Source organism: Melampsora larici-populina (genome assembly GCF_000204055.1).
Source record: "Melampsora larici-populina 98AG31 unplaced genomic scaffold MELLAscaffold_9, whole genome shotgun sequence".
Taxonomy (NCBI): Eukaryota; Fungi; Basidiomycota; class Pucciniomycetes; order Pucciniales; family Melampsoraceae; genus Melampsora; species Melampsora laricis-populina.
In genome coordinates this window covers 824089-844912 of record NW_006768773.1, presented here as the reverse complement: position 1 = coordinate 844912, position 20824 = coordinate 824089, and the positions used below count along the sequence as shown (strand labels likewise).

The window sequence follows — 20824 nt, the reverse complement described above, 5'->3', positions numbered from 1 at the left end:
CCAAATGGTGCATATGACTACTCTGGCCAGCACGATACAAGATGTAATTGAGATCATAAGAATCGACTGGCTTATCATGAAGGGTTTCTTTGATACATGATACACTTGTGACACTTAAGACGATATGACGTCAATGTTTGATTTCGTATTTAAAGCTTTTGTTTTCTCTTTACCTTTAGCTTTTTCTCTTATCGAACGCAAACATTTTATTCGGACAATCTTCCTTCTTTACCAGATTGTCCTCCTCTTTTGTTCGATCAGTGCTCAGCTTCTAATAAGCTGATTACCTGAATCTCACAGGTCAATACCATTTTAAGTGATGTAAGGATAAAAATTGTAAAAAACATACACTTGGCCTTCGGAGTTGTACCTTCAAGATGCCAGATGGCCGCAATTAAATCTCACTGGAGTAGTCATGTTCACAGTTATAAACCTTCACATATCTGTTGCCAAGTAGAGTGCGATCGTTTTTGTTGTCATATGGGAACAGCCTCAAGAATCAATCAAGAATCGTCTTTTGGTTATCCTGAGTAATGTTCAGACTTCAGCAACCAGAAGTGGCGATATGGAGAAAGGCAGCTGCAACGAATGTAGCACCTGTGTGACAGATCTATGAGGGATTTTGGGGAATTCATATGGCGAATCCGAACGTGAAGAGAGCGCCAAAATTATGTGAGGTTCATCATTTGCTCCCTTGAATGCATAGCATTATATAGAGCTGGTCGCGAGGTGATTTTGAATTGAGGCATTGTTGGCAGTGCCTCTCCTTTGAAATTCGATGTCACTATTGTCCAACAGGTCTCTAGGTAGGGTTGACGACTGCAAAGCTTGGTGAGTGCATAATTGGGTGTTAGCGACGTTGATCAGATGTTGTAAATTTGTTCGACTATGATAACATCATGCAAAATCAAATGTCATATCATCGAAAAGAAATAGGTTAATGCCTCAAAATATATTATGACACATCTTTCATGGTACTAGTCACAGTGGCTGGGTTGATGCGGAGTTACTCCAAGGAAGTGGATAACAGCGAGATGAACAAGAAATTCTTCATCGAGTTACTTCATCGACATTTCTCTTCATCCCTTTTCAACCGATGCTTCTCGACCGTGCAAGTCGAACCCCTTCAGACACCAGAGTCTCAATGAGGCATTCGAGCTCTGAGGCGTATCTGACTTCCTATACGCAATCAATACCACCCTTTGGTATTTGACTTTTGGTGATCTAGTCTTACCTGACCATCTTTTGCTGTGAGTAAGATACATATCTGTTCATAGGATTATTGCACTTCTTACCGTGTGACTTCAAACTCCCAAACCGTTGCTTCAGGAGATCTTGTACATCTTGTGTCTATTTTTACTTCGCCCAAAAAGATATCATCTCCCACAGGTTTGACAAGATGGGGAGCAACAAAAGTCGATATGGTTATAAGGCTGTTAAGAACAAAGATAGCATACCAAATCGCCCTTCTCTTTATCATATAATGTCAGCGAATAAATGTCAGGAGTCCAGCTTAATAATCCACCTACCATCATCAATGGCTTCGATTACTTTCAATCAACAAAGAAGATTCAAAATCTGGCGTTTTTGGTTTGGGGCTGCTTTACTATTCACTGCCTGCTGGATCTTCTTGGTTGAAATCTTGAGGGATGAAAACGGTGACGGATTATCAATTACACCCAAACCATCCTCAATCTACAAGATATCAGACACATATCCTAACCCACTTGATCATAATAATTGGCGAATGTTAATAGCTGTCGATCCTACTGCTTCCAAACCGTCACCAGAATACCATCAATCAACCCGCACTCAGAAAATCTTTTCATATCTATCTTCCTACCAGACTCAGGCTGAGAAGTGCCGGGACTTGTGGATTTCTGAACAAACGTTATGCACCGATGAGCAATTTCGTAGTGCTGTGATAGCGAGTCAATCATCACCAAGTTTAGACGTTGTTTGGACATGGGTCAATGGGTCTGATCCAGTATTTTCAAAGGTTCAAAAGACTCATGAAAGGCTACGCGATTCAAACCGATCCGCAAGCGCTTCAACCAAAGAGAAGGAGACGGTCTTCCAAGTTGGGACTGATGCAACTCATTTTGCTGATCATGACGAACTCCGTTATTCACTCAGAAGTGCACTAGGAACCTTGAAATCCATTCGAACCTTCAATATCTTTACGGTCGACTTTTCGAGTGCCGATCTTCGGCTTGCAGAGGTTGATATCGGCCCTTCACAACCTTCGGAAAGCTCCAATCGTTGGGGAAGCGTACCTAGCTGGTTAAATCAGACTGCCTTGGATGGAACTCCCAACCCCACCATCGATCAACCGCCCATTCGAGTTATTCATCACTCAGAAGCTCAAAATGAGAAATTTGCAGACTCGCCGCTCAGCTTTAGCAGGTATGGTTGACGATATCGATAGTTTGTCTGATATTAGAAAATGTGCGTGCTCATACTTGTTGCTTATTCTGATCACCCACAGCCTGGCTATTGAATCGCGGATCCCCAGGCTGAATGTTTTGCGTGACAACGTACTATATGCTAACGATGACTGCTTTCTACTACGTGTAAGCAAATCCTCTCACCTCACCTGACGCGTTCCCCTAAGATTGACAAGCCCATGCTTTATGTGGTCTGTTTTCCAAAATCACGACATTGGCTCGCGAATTGCCATTCATCTATCTTTCTTTCGTACGCTCGGGATTTGCTTTGATCATCTTACGATGGTGTAAATTGTGGACCAAATCATCAGAAATTAGAGACCAGTGACCTGGAGACTATACTCACTGGACCAATATTACATATCCAAATGTCATTGTCTGTGACGTCTCACAATCCATGGCTGCTTTCAAACAGCAAACCGGAGGAGGTTGGCGAAGAGTGGGTGGCCCTGAAATACAGTGCGTGTCTCTGTATACGTTAGCTTTTTCCATTCTTCAGCCTCAGGCGTCAAAGCTTACAACAGATTGAACTCGGTTCTGGGTGCCTCTGTAGGCAATTGGTTGCTAGATGCTCGCTTCGGTGCTAGAGATCGCTGTTATCTTGGCCACTATGCTCGCATGCTGTCAATACCTATATCTCGAGAACTATCTCTAGTTTGGGAGAAAGAGTTCATTCAGGTAAGCTGTTTCACTCGCCGTTCATGGCTACTGTTTGTGCTGACGAACTTGCCATTCATCTCAAAGACGGATCAAGCAAAGTTTCGAGCACTCGGTCCGGAGGTTTACTTATTTTACCTTCACGCATGGTATACGATCGAAAAACATCGAGAGTCACTGTGAGTTCTGGGCACTTGCCTTTATGCTATCTTAAACAAACACTCACCTCATTTTCCCTCTTTTGTACTTCCCCAAACGCAGCTTGTACTCCTTTGTGATGCTGAAGACTGACTCCAATGTTGATGGAATCATAAATCAAGAAGAGTACGACAAGATGCTACATCACCTCAGCATTGAAGGATCTCAGACAGTCATCAAGACCGCTGCCAAAGCCAATTCGAGTTCTGTACCCAAAGTATTTGACGCCCTAGATCAACTTCACATTCCTCTTCCGCTTGAGACAGAGTACCACTGGACAGCTTCGGATGGCTACGCATTATCATTCAACAAGTCTTGTGAAATCTCAATAGATGAGTGCCTGGAATACAAACCAGATACTCCATCTGTTGAATTATTCCGTCGGATAGCTTTTGAAAAGGTCCAATGTGGTGACTGCCTGATTCAATATCTGATTGATCAAAATGGCCTCAACGCCTTACTTCCTCCTGTCGAACCGGAATTCTTTAATGCTAAACTATCACCTCCTTGGAGTCATACCGATCTCAATGGTCCCGAGTCAGACTGGCGAAACGGTTCTTTCAAAGTGAATTTAACAATGGTCCAGAAGATTGGAAAGCGGAAGATGGCACTCAGACAGTTGGAACGATATAACTACGTAATCGGTATGTACTTTCTCTTGCTCCTTTTATACTTATAAACTTTGACAAATCTCTATACATATAGGAAGTTCCAATAGCACCTTCGCCACTATCCGTAGACCTGGCGATGTTCACGTACAACTTAGCCCCCTACAAAACGAGTCACATCCAGCCACTTACTTGGCTATCAATGATCAAGTCAGAGCGCCACGATTCCTCTTCCCTGTTCAAAATCTCCTTCACAACTTTTTCAAGAACAGATTTTCAGATTCGATAGGTTGGTGGGAAAAATCAGGTTAAGTTGTGCTTTAGTGACTCTTGGTGGTATACTTGGTTTACTTTGGAAGGATTTGATAGAAAACTAAATTGTATTTATGAGCCAGAGGTTCTTTGTCGTGGTGTTTTAGAGTATCTACTCAAATTTTGGACATTGAAATGTAAAACATATATTTATAGTGTGGTGATGACATAACAAAAACTCAAAGTGTATCAGATCTTGAAGTTTATATTTTCACCTTTTCAACTGTTATATTTATTGTAGTGTGGTGTTTTTACATGTATATTGATCAGAATCATATTACTGCATATCATCAACAAAACCATTTCCTCTTTGATTTAGATTTGTCATGAGTGATACAATGTTCATTGCCAGAGAACAATGTGCAATACAAAAAGGGGTAGGAGAATTTTACACCGACTCTTTCGGTGTAAAAACAATCCGGTGTAAAATTCGAGAAAAGGGGGGGTATTTTCGAATTTTACACGTGTTTCAATTTTTTTTCAACTGTGTAAAAAAAACAGTGTAAAAAAAACAGTGTAAAACTCTTCTGCCCGGCCGTGATTTTTAATTTTACACTGGAAAATTTACACCGGAAAATGCTGTGCAAAAAAAAACAGTGTAAAAGTCTTGTGCCCGGGCCAAAGTTGAAATTTACACCGGATTTCTTACACCGAAGCGGGGCAAACGGGTAATTTTACACCGGATTCTTTACACCGAATCACACTCCACTGTTCGATTCCCCCATTTGCCACATCCACTTCTCAACACTGACGGCCTTTTGTTCCGTCCTTGACCTTTTCTCACCACTCATAGCCGACTTGAAAGTACTGGTAGTTTGTTCCGCGATTAAAAGTTTTCCTGCTGGCACTCTTATCATGACCTACGCCAGACTATGATGTTTGAACCTCAACAACAAGACAGAAAGAAGAAAGACGTAGGGAAAGATCATAGAGTGTATATGATTTTAAAACAGCTAAACGATTCCCCTTTCGAGGCATGCAAGTCTTTCCTAAACCCAGCAAAGGTATCACTAAATTTCACATGAAATTATGAGATTTGGAAACTTTAACAACTGATGAAAGTTTAATCAAAGGAACAGAAATCAATACAATGTGACTCATGATCTTTCCTGCTAAATAATTACCATTACCAAGTCAAATAGGTGAAGGTGATAGAGCAGGTGGGATTCCCGCTGTACTGCCTTCACGTAACTTGAACATATGCTTCTTCCGAATGAGTGGTTTCTGAATTGATATGAACTACATTCACTGTCCGTGGTGGACATGGTGGGCCCGATGATGCGACGGAAGTAGGAGTGACAGGAACTATAGAATTGTAGAACCACGGAAACGACAAGGAGCAAAACTCCCGAGTACTGCTGGATCATCAATGGTCAAATCAAGGTCAAGAAGGTACAACTGTCTCTCCGGTAAGATCATAAGCATAAGCAAGAAAGATGAAAGAAATAACAAGATACAGTTTCATTAGATTCTTCTCTGGGTGATGATGCAGAGTGACCGTTCTAGCACGATCGGTTAATCTCTTTCTCAACAAACAATGCAGCACGGCGCATGCCACCAGGGCTTGCTTTTAGGACTCAAATCATTCTGATAGTTTGCTGCAATAATCAAGCAAACCAAAAAGACGTGGTGGCAAACAGTTCCAACCTTTGGCAATCCTTGGTAACTTGGCCCTCAATCTTAGAAGATAAACGATCAGCTCAGTAACACAGCAGCTTAAACATGAGTTTTTTTAGAAACTGATTAAATACAGCCTCCAATTATGGTAATTGCAAAATCGCTTCCTGGTGTAGAAAGGGGTCTTAAATCTGAGCAGTTTGTGTGCTTTTGAGTTGATCGGCTATGAGTGGTGAGAAAAGGTCAAGGACGGAACAAAAGGCCGTCAGTGTTGAGAAGTGGATGTGTCGAATGGGGGAATCGAACAGTGGAGTGTGATTCGGTGTAAAGAATCCGGTGTAAAATTACCCGTTTGCCCCGCTTCGGTGTAAGAAATCCGGTGTAAATTTCAACTTTGGCCCGGGCACAAGACTTTTACACTGTTTTTTTTTGCACAGCATTTTCCGGTGTAAATTTTCCAGTGTAAAATTAAAAATCACGGCCAGGCAGAAGAGTTTTACACTGTTTTTTTTTACACAGTTGAAAAAAAATTGAAACACGTGTAAAATTCGAAAATACCCCCCCTTTTCTCGAATTTTACACCGGATTGTTTTTACACCGAAAGAGTCGGTGTAAATGACTCGGTGTAAAATTCCCCCTCCCCATACAAAAAGACGTGAGCTATGAGTGAGATATCTGATCCTTGATATCTTCTCAAAGATATTTCATGAAATTGGGCTTAGAGATGAAGAAAAACTAGAGAAAAAGATGTTGTACATACTTTATACCTTTTGAACACTACTACATGGGACCTAACTCACCTGTGTGTACAAATGCTACCTGTGATTCAGTAATCTCCAAGGGCCAGAACCCTCAAGGAATTGAGTGGCCAAGCATTGTGTCATCATCTGGTTTCACAAAAGTATTTAAACTATTCTGGGAATGAAATTAGAAAGGAGAAAAGCTTATGTGTAAGTGCAGCCACAATAGATCTTGGACTCCACCTTATCACACAAAACATGTCATTCAAACTTAAGATCCTTGCAGTCTCTCAGATGAGGCTCACGGGGAAGAGTTTCACTATTTCAAGGATGTAAAATTCCAATATTATAGAATGATTCTAACTGATAAATAAGATATGTAAGATATACAAAATAAGAGCCAATGAACATGATCACAAGTAACACTGAATTTTATCCAAAGACTACAATTTCATTACCCTGTGATAATGATATACCTTTGAAACTACCTGAGATTGAATTTGAATAACAACTAGATAAGAGGATATATCATAATTTTATACTGATTGGTGGGACATTGTTGACAAAGGGGACATGAGAAATAAGGTATGAATCCAGCATATTCAGTAAAACAAGCTTCATGAAGTGTATGTTCAGGCCAACAATGGAAGTGAATAAAACAGTCTCCAATATTTAAAGGTTCTGCACAGACAGGACCACAGTGGATAGGACATTTGTCGTGTTGAGATGAATTGAAAGTTTGGGGATCTACATTTTCCCAGCCAACTATCTTCATATGTAATACCCCCCACCCACTTCTTTGGTGTTGGATTCCAGATTTGGATGACCAAATGCAGGGTCTAGTTTTTGGTTAGGGTATGCAACCCTGAGCCAGCTACGCTACGTAGCGTTAACCGATGATATTTTGTAACGCTGCTCCGTTACACGTATCAAAAGGCCGTTACACGTGTAACGTAACACCGGATACAAGCAACACATTTTCCTGCCTATACGAAGCTCAGCTCCTCACCGTCACGCCACAGCAACGCAGCAGGAGCTACTGCACTGTACGTAGCACCCGCTAACTCGCGTTAACGAGGCGCAACGCAGCAGAGCTACCGCGCCAAAAAAGGCCAGTAGCACATATATAAAAAAACATAACTAGATATTAATGATTGGATTGTTTGTAATAGGAAACAAGGATACTTCATCATAAGAAACCGAGCGAATAAAGTGGCATAGCATAGTATGTATTTAAAGTAAAGTGAAAAGGATGGCATAGAGTATAGTAAATAGTGAATCAACAAGAAAGTTTCTCATCTCAATCCAGGGTTACACCTAATAATTTGAAAAGTGCAGCCAGTTCAGCAAACTCAACCCCAAGGCCAACACCTTCTCTTAACCATAGCCGGCTCGAGACAAGAGCCTCAATAGTACGTGCAAGGAGACTGCCTCGATCACTGGCACAGACATCAGCTGCGCATGAGAAGATACGCTCGGCAGCGCATGAAGAGCCAGTGGTTGCCAAGTAATCGTGTGCCATTATCGCAAGGATCCGGTAATCCTTTTCATGGCGCTGAGCGAGCAAAGCAAAGTTAGTAAGTATACATAGGTGAAGCCATAAGCTGAATCAATCTAAGAAAGATTCTTACCGACCACCATTCAAGACCAGCCTTGGGGTCCACCAAATCATATTCATTACTGCGCATCTTATCTGACATCCGTAAGTAGTTCTCCAAAGAATTATCAATTATATCTTCTTGTTCTTCATCTGTTTCAGTGTCATCGTGAAACATCTTTGGTCGGGCTGCAGACGGATTGGAACTTGTAGAAGTTGCTTGAGTTGCCGATTGTTGAGAAGGTGAAGTTGATTCATATACAGAATAAATTCGACACAACATTTCTTCAGCTTTCATAGGTATTGATGCAGTCTTACCCCCGAACCACTTAATGAAGAACTTGTGTCAAAACAGTGGATGCAACAAGGTCGCCATAACAAGGGTTTCGCAGCCTAAGGCCTCGTCGAGGTATTCCTGAGTTTTTGCTAGCATCTTGGCTAGCATGGGGTAAACCGCATCTGAAGTACTTATCCTATCAACCTTCTCTTGCAGCTTATGTCGAAGCTCAACATATTCGGGGATCACCATACAACCAGTAGGCCCGTCGCCTTCCATCTTGAGGGTTGTAGCAAGAAATATCTATACAAAATTATAAACAAGATTAAAATTATTGTATCATTATTGTAAGAACCAGGTAGAAAACGATGAGACTGACCTCCAACTCATCATTAATCCTTCGAACCTGAGCCCACTCGGATGTGGTGATCTCAAGTTGATGGAAGTACCCATAGGGTTTCCCGTTCTTACGTGGGCGCCGGCCCACCGCGAGAACACAATCAATATCCTCCTTACACAACTGGTCGATTACCTGTGGATGTTTCAGACAGTTATTCAGCGTTACACACATGTAATGAATGATAAACAATATAAACGTAACTTACACTTCGTGCCAACCAAGCCTTGTGTCTACTTTCATATTTTATATTCCACCTGATACCATATCCAGCAATAAGGGATCCAGTGAACCCTTTCTTTTCACTCACACGCGCGAATTCCTTGCGCCAGGCCGCAGAGCGAGTGATTCGACGCACAATAAAGTCGACCTTGAGTCACAACAAAACCAGTTAGTGATTTAACTAATGGCCTATCTAGTACAATCGAAACAGTCACCTTGTGCAAGATGAAGTCTAACTTATTAGCTTGTCTACGATGAGTGGGGACAACTTCTTCCTCCAACAAAACCGCAGGTGTTTCTTCATCTTCAGCGTCCGCTCGGTCCCACTCGGCTTCGTCGTCAACGTCGGCTTCCTCGTCACCAAGACCACTTTCCTCCTCAGTTGAGACCGGTGGTGCCAAATCTTCTAATTCATCCGTGTCGTGTACTGGGAGGTCTTCATCGAGAGAAACAACACCGTCTTCATTTTCGTCCTCCTCTTCAATTGTGCCGATGATTGGGAAATGCCCACGGGCAGCTGACTTAACCTTAGCAGGAGGGGGAGCCTTCACTCCCAACTCAGCCAGGCCAGCGTTGACAATCAACGCGAGCTTGTGGCAAAAACAGAAGATGTGCATCTTCTGCGGGTCCCATTGGTACTTGATTCCATCGTGCTGAGGTTGTAACGAGAACTGTCGATGCATCTCTGTCGCCATTGTCTTGTTGTTAGATCCCGAGTCGGTGGTCTGGCAGAGGATGTGATCAAATCAATCATATTATGTGTTAGCTTTTGATGAAAGAGGCTTGATGAAAATATGAACAAGATACTTATCTTATGATGTATACCGTGCTTTACCAGAAGATTCACAATTGGTTCAGCCAACCATGGCCCGTGATGGTGCCAGGCGACAACCTTCAAGCCCACATGTCGCACGTTATAGGTCCATTTCGGGTCAATGAAAGTTACCGAAGCCCCAATAAAGCCGTGCCGATTGCCTTTGCTCGTCCAACCGTCGTGTACAAGATTAAATCGTGAAGTAAGGTCCTGAGTTCAATTGTTTCAAATCGGCCAGTCAGTCACAGACATCGAAAGATGTATTCAAAAGATATATGAGATGAGATATAACTGGTTCTAACCTGGAGTTCTTTGAAAACGTTTGATTTCAATGATTTGTTGATTTGTTTTGCCTCGGTGGCTACCCACTTGCGACCGTAGAGCTTCGCATCATTTCAAAGATATCTCACCATAGCCCTGAGAATAGGATCTTCGACTCGTGTCCAGGGAAGTGCGTGTCGGATCAACCATATGCAGGCCATTTGGTTGAAAGCAATGTTGTTGAACTTCGCGCCGGGTGTGGTGGTAACAAAACCATCGAGTGGACCGAGTTTCTTTTTTTCTGCGGCACGTTTCTCTCCAACCGAAAGAGGCACTCCAAGTGTCTTGTCTTCCTTCGCCTTCAGTCTTCCAGGACAGCCTTTGTCAGATCGGCCAACAGCAGTATATCCGTCGCGGTGTGACCAGAGGTTGCCTGTCAAGTTGCTCAAACTAACTCGAACAGGGTCCTTTTGGCCCCTGTTGCAGAAACGGCACGGATATGATAAGGGTGCCTTCGATCGGTCCTATAAGGGGAATCACATAAGAAAAGCCAGAAAAGGCAAAGTTAGAAATGAGAAAGTGAGAAAGAACATGAAAGAGATTTTATTCGCTATGATTAACATAGTGATTGACTTACATCGCCTTCTCGGTGGAACGGGGTGTCGTAGTAACTTCTGAGTTGAGCTAACTCCGCCGTGTTATCCCCCGATTCGTCTGGCTTGTGCCTCTTGCGAACCGTTTGGATCACATCGTCTTCATCAGAATCCGCGCGTAACATCCGTCTGGTGACATTTGATGAGACATGCTGTGAAATTGGGGGAGGTATCATTGAAATATCAGTTTAGATTCGAGATGACAAATAAAAGTTGTGAAAATTATTATTGGAAGACCAACTTGTTCTTGCGAAGTGGCTCCTTGCTTCTTCTTTGAATGAGACTTCTTCTTTTTCCTCTTCTCAGGATTCAGACATACAACGGAGGAGTCAGAAACGGGCTCAGGAGGTTCCACAGGGTCGGTAGCAGGTGCTTTTCGTTTGTTGGTTGATTTCGGAGGGTGATCTTCGAGGTCAGACGTTATTGACATTCTTCTACGGCTATCAGGCGACGGTGCAACCATCCCTGGGCGGATTACAGGATTTCGGGTACGAGTACTAACAGGTCTGGAAGGAGTTTCAGAAGCCATAGAGGAGGATGACATGATGATGGAATCCAATACTTGATAACTGATGGGAAACGGATCAGATTGTAAATGTAATGATATGAATGACGGTAGTACTAGTATTAACTATCGTTATCAAGCAGTTAGGGAGGGAAACGAGCAGATATAAGTGAAAAAGTAAAGTACAAAAAGTTTGAGGAAAGGGAAGAAAGAAACACGAACTCTTTGTAAACCAGACAGGTGGCTGTCTGGAAGTGGTTCCACGCCTTCGCCCCCTTGCTTGTAGCGTTCTCAAATGCACCAACCCATATTGATTGGTCTCGTAATGGGTAATTTGTCTTCTTTGGGAGATTAGTGATTGAGCGTGATTGACTAGGGGTTTCTAGATGACTATTGGTTGTGACAACCTCGGAAACCCTTTCACTACAAGAAAGATAATATTTTCTGGGCAGAAAATTAAATTATTGATACACAAAAATATTGAGAGGCCAGGAGAAGGGCAAAAAATAAATAAAAATATGCATCTTGTTCCCTGCGGTGAGAGCTTCACTCTCCATATTTTTCCATATTTTTACAGTCCGTATTGATAAGTGTACTAACAATAAACCTTCACAATCATCCAATTACAACCTGTAACAAGCACTGAGATTTGGCTCATTAGTGTTTAGAGAAACTTTTGATTTCTGAAAATACTCATTACTTTTTCAATTCCGGTCCAAAACGCTCGATCGATTTTGAATGCTTTGGGAAGCTGGAATAGACCTCCAAATAGTTCATGATAGGACCTCACAGGATGCTTGTTTGATAAAACAGATATAGTCTTTGTTGGACATTTGTACATACAGATCCATAGAATGATTGTCATACTAGCTACATAGTTCTTGACCTTATGAAAGTTTGAGAGGAAGAGTTCAGCTTTCTAATGCACTTAAAATCGAGTGTTTTGAGGCAGATTTGACAAAGTTATAGGTGTTTTCAGAAATCAAAAAGTTTCTCTAAACACTAATGAGCCAAATTTCAGTGCTTGTTACAGGTTGTAATTGGATGATTATGAAGGTTTATTGTTAGTACACTTATCAATACGGACTGTAAAAATATGGAAAAATATGGAGAGTGAAGCTCTCACCGCAGGGAACAAGATGCATATTTTTATTTTATTTTTGCCCTTCTCCTGGCCTCTCAATATTTTTGTGTATCAATAATTTAATTTTCTGCCCAGAAAATATTATATTTTGTGTAGTGTTTGCCCAATTGGGAAAAGGGCGAAAATGAAAAACCGGGACCGCTACACCGTTAATCAGCGGCCCCGGGGCGCTACTGTTACGGATGTTAGCGGTTTAAAAAAAATTACAAAACCCTGGCACCTTGCTGCTTAACTGTAGGCCCCGTAACAAGTACCCCGCTTCTTTGTAACATTAAGGGGCCAAAAAACCGTTACGCCACGCTGCGCAGCACGCAACAGAGGCGTAACTGGCCCAGGGTTGGGGTATGCAACTATCTTCCTGAAATTTCCAGAGGGTTTTTGTTAGAACACCAAAAGTTTCTTTTTTTGGTGTGTTCTGGCATTTGGCAAATTTGAATGCACTGTATCAGGGGCATTCAAAACTCCAGAAATGTGTCCCAGAAGTGTCAAGAAGTGACATCCAGAAACTTCTGGGACACCTCCAAGATGCTTTTGGATGTCACTCCTGGACCTTTCTTGTTATATTTGAGACCCCCACCATTCCCCCATCCCCATCACCTCACTAGTATCTTGCAACAAACACCTCTGAGCAGGTGACTAGCATCCCACTTTTCACTCTACAAATGACAAACTTTGCCTGCCATCACCATACAACACTTCCAGCAATCAACTCAGTTTTTGCACCAATCTCATGGAGGAGCTATCTGTCCAACTGGTTGTATCAGTCATTCTCTTCTTCATCCCATCCATGGTCGCTTTGCGTCTGATTTGAAAATGGGTTTTGCTATCAATTCATCTCACCTTTTGTTTGCTCAATCACTCCAAGAAAAACAATTGCATTAAATCAGAATTTAAGTCAAACAATCAATCAAAGTCAAGTGATTGATTAAAATTGAACAATCAATTGGAATTCAACAATCAACCAAAATACAACAATTGACTGAAATTCAACAATTGATGAAACATTAACAATCATCTAAAATCTAACAACCAATTGAATTGCAACAACTAACTTTGCCACCCTCCCTATTCCATATTTCAACATTGATTTGTTTGTTGTATCTTATCCTATCCACATTAGTATAAAAGATTGCATTTTGGTACAGCTTATGTAGCTTTGAAATGGAAATGAAATGAAAGGTATAATTGAGAATGAGCACTTATATGTTCCCTGGATATGTGGCTTGATGATTGATGTGACAAAGGTAAAAAGAAAGGCAGGAGCTACAAGTGAAGATTGGTGGGTGAGTGATGTGCATGATGGTGTGGTGTTGCTCAAATCAATGTAGTGGTGGGAGTTTTGTGGGGGTTTGCTGGTTATGAACAGACAGGTGCAAAGATGTTTCTGGATGTCACTTCTTGACACTTCTGGGCAATGTTTTAGTATTTAAAGCTCAACAAGAGCTTTACAACACCTAAGAAGGGATAATCTACTAATATATGAGTAGTAGAAGTTCCCTAAAGACTGCCTTCTTCAAAGAAACCAGCACAAGGGCACTTGCTGACCACTTTGTGATGAGAGATAAAAAGATAATAGGCACCAGGGAAAAGTTCTCAATACTTTTAATAAGTACTAGAGAATACGCGGGCATGCCCGCAACAGGGGAAATCTCCTGCAACCTAATCATCTACTTAAACTGATATTCTGTATATAAACAGTCCCAGTGTTTCACTCTTTCAAATGCTTTTGGCAGTGTAAGTCTGAATTTGATAACCGGGTTGCCTTTGTCTGTGACTCCAGTCATCTATCAGCATGAAAGGACACTACCACATCCATGTTCTGTGGTTGACCATTGTATTCAGGAATGGTCAGGATGCTCAAAGCCAATTAAGCAAGATATTGTGTTAAAGAAACAATGACTAATCTCTTGTACTGTGTTTCCAAGGTGGCTCAAGTAGTTGAAGTTCTGGATATCTGCAAACAGATGCTTTTCAAGCTACTCGAGTTCTTGAACAAGATTCATGTACCTCAACTGCTTTTCTAAGCAACTTGCCTTTATTTGAGATTCAGCTATCAATCCTCATTATAACTTAGGAGTGAGTTTAATATTACTGACAAAGCCTTGTTTCTTGTCTCAACCATGTGTCCCTTGTAGTACAATGTGTTTCCATTGATAGTTAAAAGCAACTACAAAACCAATCGTCAACACAAACATGTTCTACTACATGTGCAATAGAAACTATTTGATCAATAGGCCTATTAGTGATTTGTCCTGCTGCTAGTATTCTTAGATTTTGCAAGGGGCTGCTGCCCAGTTACCTTATTTCATATGGACAATCAGTTATGTCTATGTCTCAAAATGGCAGATGCCTTCTGTACCTTTCAAGTAACTCATTTGTAAAGTGCTCAATTCATTGTTTTGTGGTGGCTCTTAGTAACATTTCTTCACTTCAAAGTTCAACAAAGAAGAGACAACATGCACAAGGCTCCACCATTCCCATTTGCAAACCCCACGCGCAACAATCAACACTCACCAAAGCAGAGAACAATTTTGTTGAACACAATGGCAACCAAAATAAATAATACCACGGCACCCGGGTGGAGGTTGGGACGGGACACATTCAAAGTGCAGAATTTCGCTTATTCAGTTGCATTGAAAAGTCATGTATTTGGATGAAATGTCTTAGACTGCCAACAATTAAAACAGTTGAAGAGGTAGTTGATGAAGGTCAGGTGGTTGTGTACGTGAGTGTTGAATTAGACAGGGAGTCAAGTGGAAATTCAAGGCAGAAGACAAAAAAATGTAGTAGGTAGTATAGCAAAAAGAGATTCTGAAAAATTATTAGCTTATCAGATTGAAGGAGGAGTGGAGTGGTTTGGGTTACGCGTATTGGGAGGTGGGATAGTTGACGGAAATTAGGTATTACACGGCCCTTTTATAGCTTTGAAATTAACGTAGAGCATGCCAATTGTTCTCACAAGAACATCAGTGCCTTATACGTCATTTCGAAGAACAATAACAACATACAAGGTCTTAACGGAAGACACATGCTCCGGCATTAAAAGCCCTAAGAGAAGACAAAAAGGCAGCAAGTAGTCAGTGAAAGAATCCGGAAAATCCATGCTAAAACTTCACAAAAAGCACTTATAACAATAGCTCACATTGTAATTGACTCTTGACAAAAGTACTTATATGGGTTCTTAAAGTACTAATATAGAATCATCAGATGACAATGAGGAAAGGTATCACACCAGCTTGTGAATCAAAGCGGGGCAAACGAACCATTGCCCAATCAAGCTGGAAGGGAAACAAATGAAAAGCACAAAAAGGATGAAAGGTAGCGTGGCAGATCAGAGGAAAACTAAGAAAGGCAACAAGCAAAAGTAAGAAGACTTAAAGCCGCTGTGAGGGAGGAAGGACCGGAGCAAAGGGCCTAAACGGTACTTCATGCGAGTGGCTTGCACGTTTTTATATTTTAGATTATTCCAGTTTTTAAGTGCAAAATTCCACAGACCATAGGGGGTTTCAAGTCCAAGTTTTTACAGTATTTTGCAGTACAACAAGTTGTCTCACACTGTAAAATTTCACGTGAATTTCAAAAATTTGGGACACCTTTTTAGGTGTCCCAAATTCTGTTGACCGTATATTTGCAGAAAAAAATACTGTAAAAATTAAAAAACTTGTCCGTTTTTTAAAAAGTTTCACAAAAATTTTCTGACTTGAAACCCCCTAATATCAATTACTAGCAATACTGTTGTAAGTATTAGGTCGGTTCAAGAAGGGCTTTTACAGCCCTTTTTTATAATTTACATTTTGTTTGGGCTCCATAAATTTAAGTAAAATTTTAAGGTTGTGAACCACCTTTAGAGGTGGTTCACGATTTTGCAATCTTGTAATCGGCCTTAAAAATTTTAAATCCTGTCCTTGAAATTTCAAAAGACAGGGACAATTGAGCCAAAAAAAATTACTTCCATTCTTTTTTTTCCTGGATTCTAACAATATTTGGTCAAGGAATCACGTGGTGGTCGTGGCGCGATTGGCCTGCCTCAGGGGCATGCCTTTGAGGCAGGCCCTGGGCAGGCCTTTTGGGCTTGATTTTGGGGTTGGCATGCCCTTGTTAGGTTTAGGCTGGTTTAGGTCTATTCCGTCCAGTTACTGTTTGATTATGGGTGGGAATTTTTGTTTAACATCAATAATATTTTTAATTCACGCCTCAAATTGTTCTACTTACAACACATCCCTGATCTCCAAGTCACTATCAGCTACTATTGTGTTAGATAGGGGTCTGAGAACAAGGATTGGGATGAGGATGAGCTTTTTGATTGTTAACTTTCATGACTGTTGATGAGATGTACATGAGTACTGTTATGAAATGACTTTGAAGTTATGTATGCTATGCCTGATGTTGTTTGAGCATTTTTTCCCACCTACTTTGCTTTTTGGGGAGATTTTAACACCTTAGAGGCACGCCTAAGCGCCCCCACCATAGGCGTGCCTTTGGAAATATCAAAATATGCGCCCAGGCCTGCCCCAAATTCAAAACACGCGCCCACCACATGATCAAGGAAGGACCTTTTTTTCTCATATTTCTTTGTCTCAAGGGCTTCCTCTTTCATTAGCAAAAAGTCTGTACAAAAACACAAGCAAACAAGGCCAAAAGAACAGTTGGGATGGTGTTCCTGAATTTACAAATCTGTAAAATGTAAGTTTAGAGCATTTGTCACTTTGTGATCAAGCTTTTTAGGGATTAATCAACCCTAAAAAGACTGATAGCAACTTGGCAAACATGTGGCTCACGTTTCTCTTCTTGAACCGCTCTATTATTCCCAAAAGAGACTTATAGTCTTTAACACATGTAGATAAATTTCTCCTTACTTTGAAGTGGCAGATTTAAGTGAACTTAGTACAAATGTAGTAAATAAATGATGACTTATAACACAACAACAAAGGTATAAGGTGCAGAGAGGGGAGCACCAATCCCAAAATCATCTGTGAGTACATATATTGATGTGTAACAACTCTTACAATGACCAACAGCCTCAAAAACCAATCAATTTCAACCAAAAACCCCTACAAACCATGTGATGACCCAATGTAATGACTTTGTTACTAATATATGATGCAATTTACACAGCCAGAAGTGATCAATGATGTAATTAGATGTTACACAGCGCCTCTTATGATGACTACAGGTAATTTTTGCCTTGTAATCTGGCTGAAAACCTATTTTTGAAGCTACAGGTTTTTTCAGATGATGTCCATTTTTGATTACTAAAGTTCATCTTATAGATCTCGTGATGATGATTAATAATGGGTGCCACATCACGTACTTCCAATGAGTAATGGATGAGCTATTGAGTTGTGAAGTTAAGTTTTTTGTATGTAAATGTTGTTACATGTATGCATGTAAGTAGGGCTGTGACCTGACCCGGGGCCAAATTCAGCCCTGAGTGAGCCAGAAGACCTCTGAAAACTACTCAGGGCCAATCAGGGCCGGTAAGAGACTGGTGTGAAGGCCTTTTTTTGGCAAAAAAAGGGTCGGCACCCCGGCCAGGTCGGGCACCCAAGCCGCCCGAAGCTCCTACGGGGCCGTATTCAGCTGTCATCGAGCAGGATCTGGAGGCCCTGGGGCGCTTACCGTCAGCTCTGTGAAAGACGTCGGGCAGAGTTGGCCGGGCAGGGCTGGGTCCGGGTCACAGCCCTACATGTAAGTGTAAAATTCCAAGTTCACTCTGATTTCTTATTTCTCTTATAACTGTCTTCACAAACCTCTGTGACTGATGGTTTAAAGTATGTAAATTGTGTAACCCATGCTTCTGTGTTGAATGAGCTATCTACCATCCAATTCTGATGTCATCTGACATATGGAATAAGCTAAAAACCTCCATTTTTGACAAAATTCACACCTTTTCTCCTCTTTACACAGCTATTGCCAACACTCTCTTGCTCCAGTAATGTTACATAATCACCTATAACCTTAAGAATCCCAAAAAATCCTCTTGGCAACCTTAAATATCAGTAATACCACCATTACATATGTAAACTACCTGTAAGACCCTTCTTTACCAACTTTAATGAAAAAGTACTGTTTTCTTAATAAATTTTAGAATAAAAGCTGAGAAATGACATATCAGAATATCTGAATCTTACCTCAAGCTTGTTATTGACTTTTTGCACTTGGCTCCATTCCAAAGTTGAAATATCCAGCTCAAGAAAATAGCCACGTGGCTTTTTGTTCTTGCAAGCAGGGCAGTTCTTGGGATGGACTAAGTCCAATTTGTTTTGGCATAGATTGTTGATGACCTGTCATTGAAGGATTTTTTGTCAATTTTGTATGTACAAGTTAGATAGAGTAGAAAGAGATGAACACTGTACTTACCGCTGTGGTGAGCAAGATCTCTACTTAAGCAAAAAATTTAAAAATTATGTGAAAATTTGTGTTTTTGGTCAAAGGCAAAATTATTATTGAAGTTATTAGTCATCAAGGGTATCAAAGTTGATTCATAATCTTCATTTCATTAACTTTCAAATCATATATTTACATAATCAATTGATAAGAACATTTAAGAGTGAAGAAAAATTTGAAAAGATCAATAAAATAGTATAAGAGTGAAAATTAAATTAAGAGAATTAGTAAGAAGGGATTTGAGGAAGAAAAACATTTAGTTTGGATCCTTAGGAATGGAAAATGTTATGAAAAGAATGAAAGAAGAAGAAGAATATTAAGAAAGTTGGAGAAAAATCGAAAATATGGGTATGAAAGATTGGAAAGTGGTTTTTAGGTTATTATTATAAGAGATTTTGGTTCAGGAAGGTTTTATTGTGAAAGAGAAGGATCACATTAGTCAGCAACAACTTTAATCATGAGGATTGATAAGGGAGGTGTGAAGTTATTCAAGAAAAGGGAAATTTTGAAGAAGGGTACTATGGTATTAATTCCTGTGTAGTGATGTCATTGATGGATTGATTGGGCCAAGAGTTTTTCAGATTGATTTTAATGCTGTGTGATTGATTGGAGTGCTGTGGAATGATCTTTTGATAGAAGAAAAATCATTATTAGACGTGAAAATAGTCAAAATTCATCAAAATTGGAGGTTTTTAGTTAATTACATATGGTAAAACTTGTCAGAATTGGGTGTGTGATAGTTCATTCGACGCAGAATCATTGATTTCATAATGTACAACCTTGAAATCATTAGTAACGGAGGAGTAGTGAAAAAGGTATAAGGCAACAAAGAAACTGGAGTGAATTTCGAATTTGGAGGTTACATGTGACATTTACATGACAAAACTTTATTTTTGCAATCTTTACAACTCAATAACTTATTCATCACACATCAGAAATAGGTGATATGGGGGTGATAAATGATCAGAATCACAAGGACTATCAAATGAGCTATAGTAATCCAAAATTGAACAACTTTACAAAAAATTCGTAATTCCAAAAATGGATTTCAGCCATGAATATTAGGAAAAAATCACCTGTATTCATCATAAGAAGATCTGCGCATCATTTATTCACATCAATTGATCAAATTCATGCCTTGAATCATTACAAACAATAATAATAATGACATCATATGGTTACATTGGAGGATTTTCTGTTGATTTTGACGGTTTTTGAGGGTTTTTGGAGGTTGTTGACCATTGTTGAAGTTTGTTAGAGGGTTATATACTATTGTTAGGGATTTTACTGGCCTTTGTTCTCCTTTTTACTCATCTTATACTTTTGTTAGAGTGTTTTTTAATCATTATTAAATTACTTTAGCAGTACTAAGTTCACTAAATTGCCCCTTTACATCAAAGGAGAGATTTCTTTATGTGTGATAAGACTACAAGTCTTCATTGGAATAACAATCAAACTGATTGTTGCTTTGCTAGTAATTAAAAGTTGTGTTTTTGTTGTGTTCAAATTGGAATAACACTACAATAGTGTTGAGATTTCTCACCGGTGAGATTTCTTTATAATTAAAAATCACGGGAATAATACTTGAATTAAGTATTGAGACAAATTTCTCTGGTGCCTTATCCCAAAGAATTAAGCAAAACCCCGTGTTGATTCTTTCAAAGAGGCAGTCTTAGGAAACTTCTACTAGTTAGTTATATTGGTAGATTATCCCTCTTTAAGCTCTGTAAAGCTCTTGTTGAGCTTCAAGTTCTACACCGCTCTTGCAAGCCACACCTTATGTCAACTTTGATACTTGATGTTCCATTGTATCCCATATCCTTCAATTAGCAAACCAGAGAAACCCTGTTGAAGTGTTCAATCGACGGGAACAAGAAGTTACACAAGTGCTACGAGGAAATACAAGTAAGAAGTAGTAAGAGGTATATTACACATGTTGGTATAAACAAAAATTAAGAATGACATCATTAATTGCCCCAATGAACAAT

General features: G+C 40.2%; 1 protein-coding gene across 1 annotated transcript; it reads left to right on the top strand.

Moving 5' to 3' along the window:
• Positions 1-1537: 1537 nt before the first annotated feature.
• Positions 1538-4222, top strand: MELLADRAFT_96341 (uncharacterized protein; the record flags this gene model as incomplete). The annotated part of the gene is made up of 7 exons (XM_007407577.1): positions 1538-2406; positions 2489-2573; positions 2759-2906; positions 2947-3125; positions 3192-3283; positions 3366-3946; positions 4008-4222. The coding sequence occupies 7 exons, from the start codon at positions 1538-1540 to the stop codon at positions 4220-4222; spliced, it is 2169 nt and encodes a 722-aa protein (XP_007407639.1).
• Positions 4223-20824: the final 16602 nt, after the last annotated feature.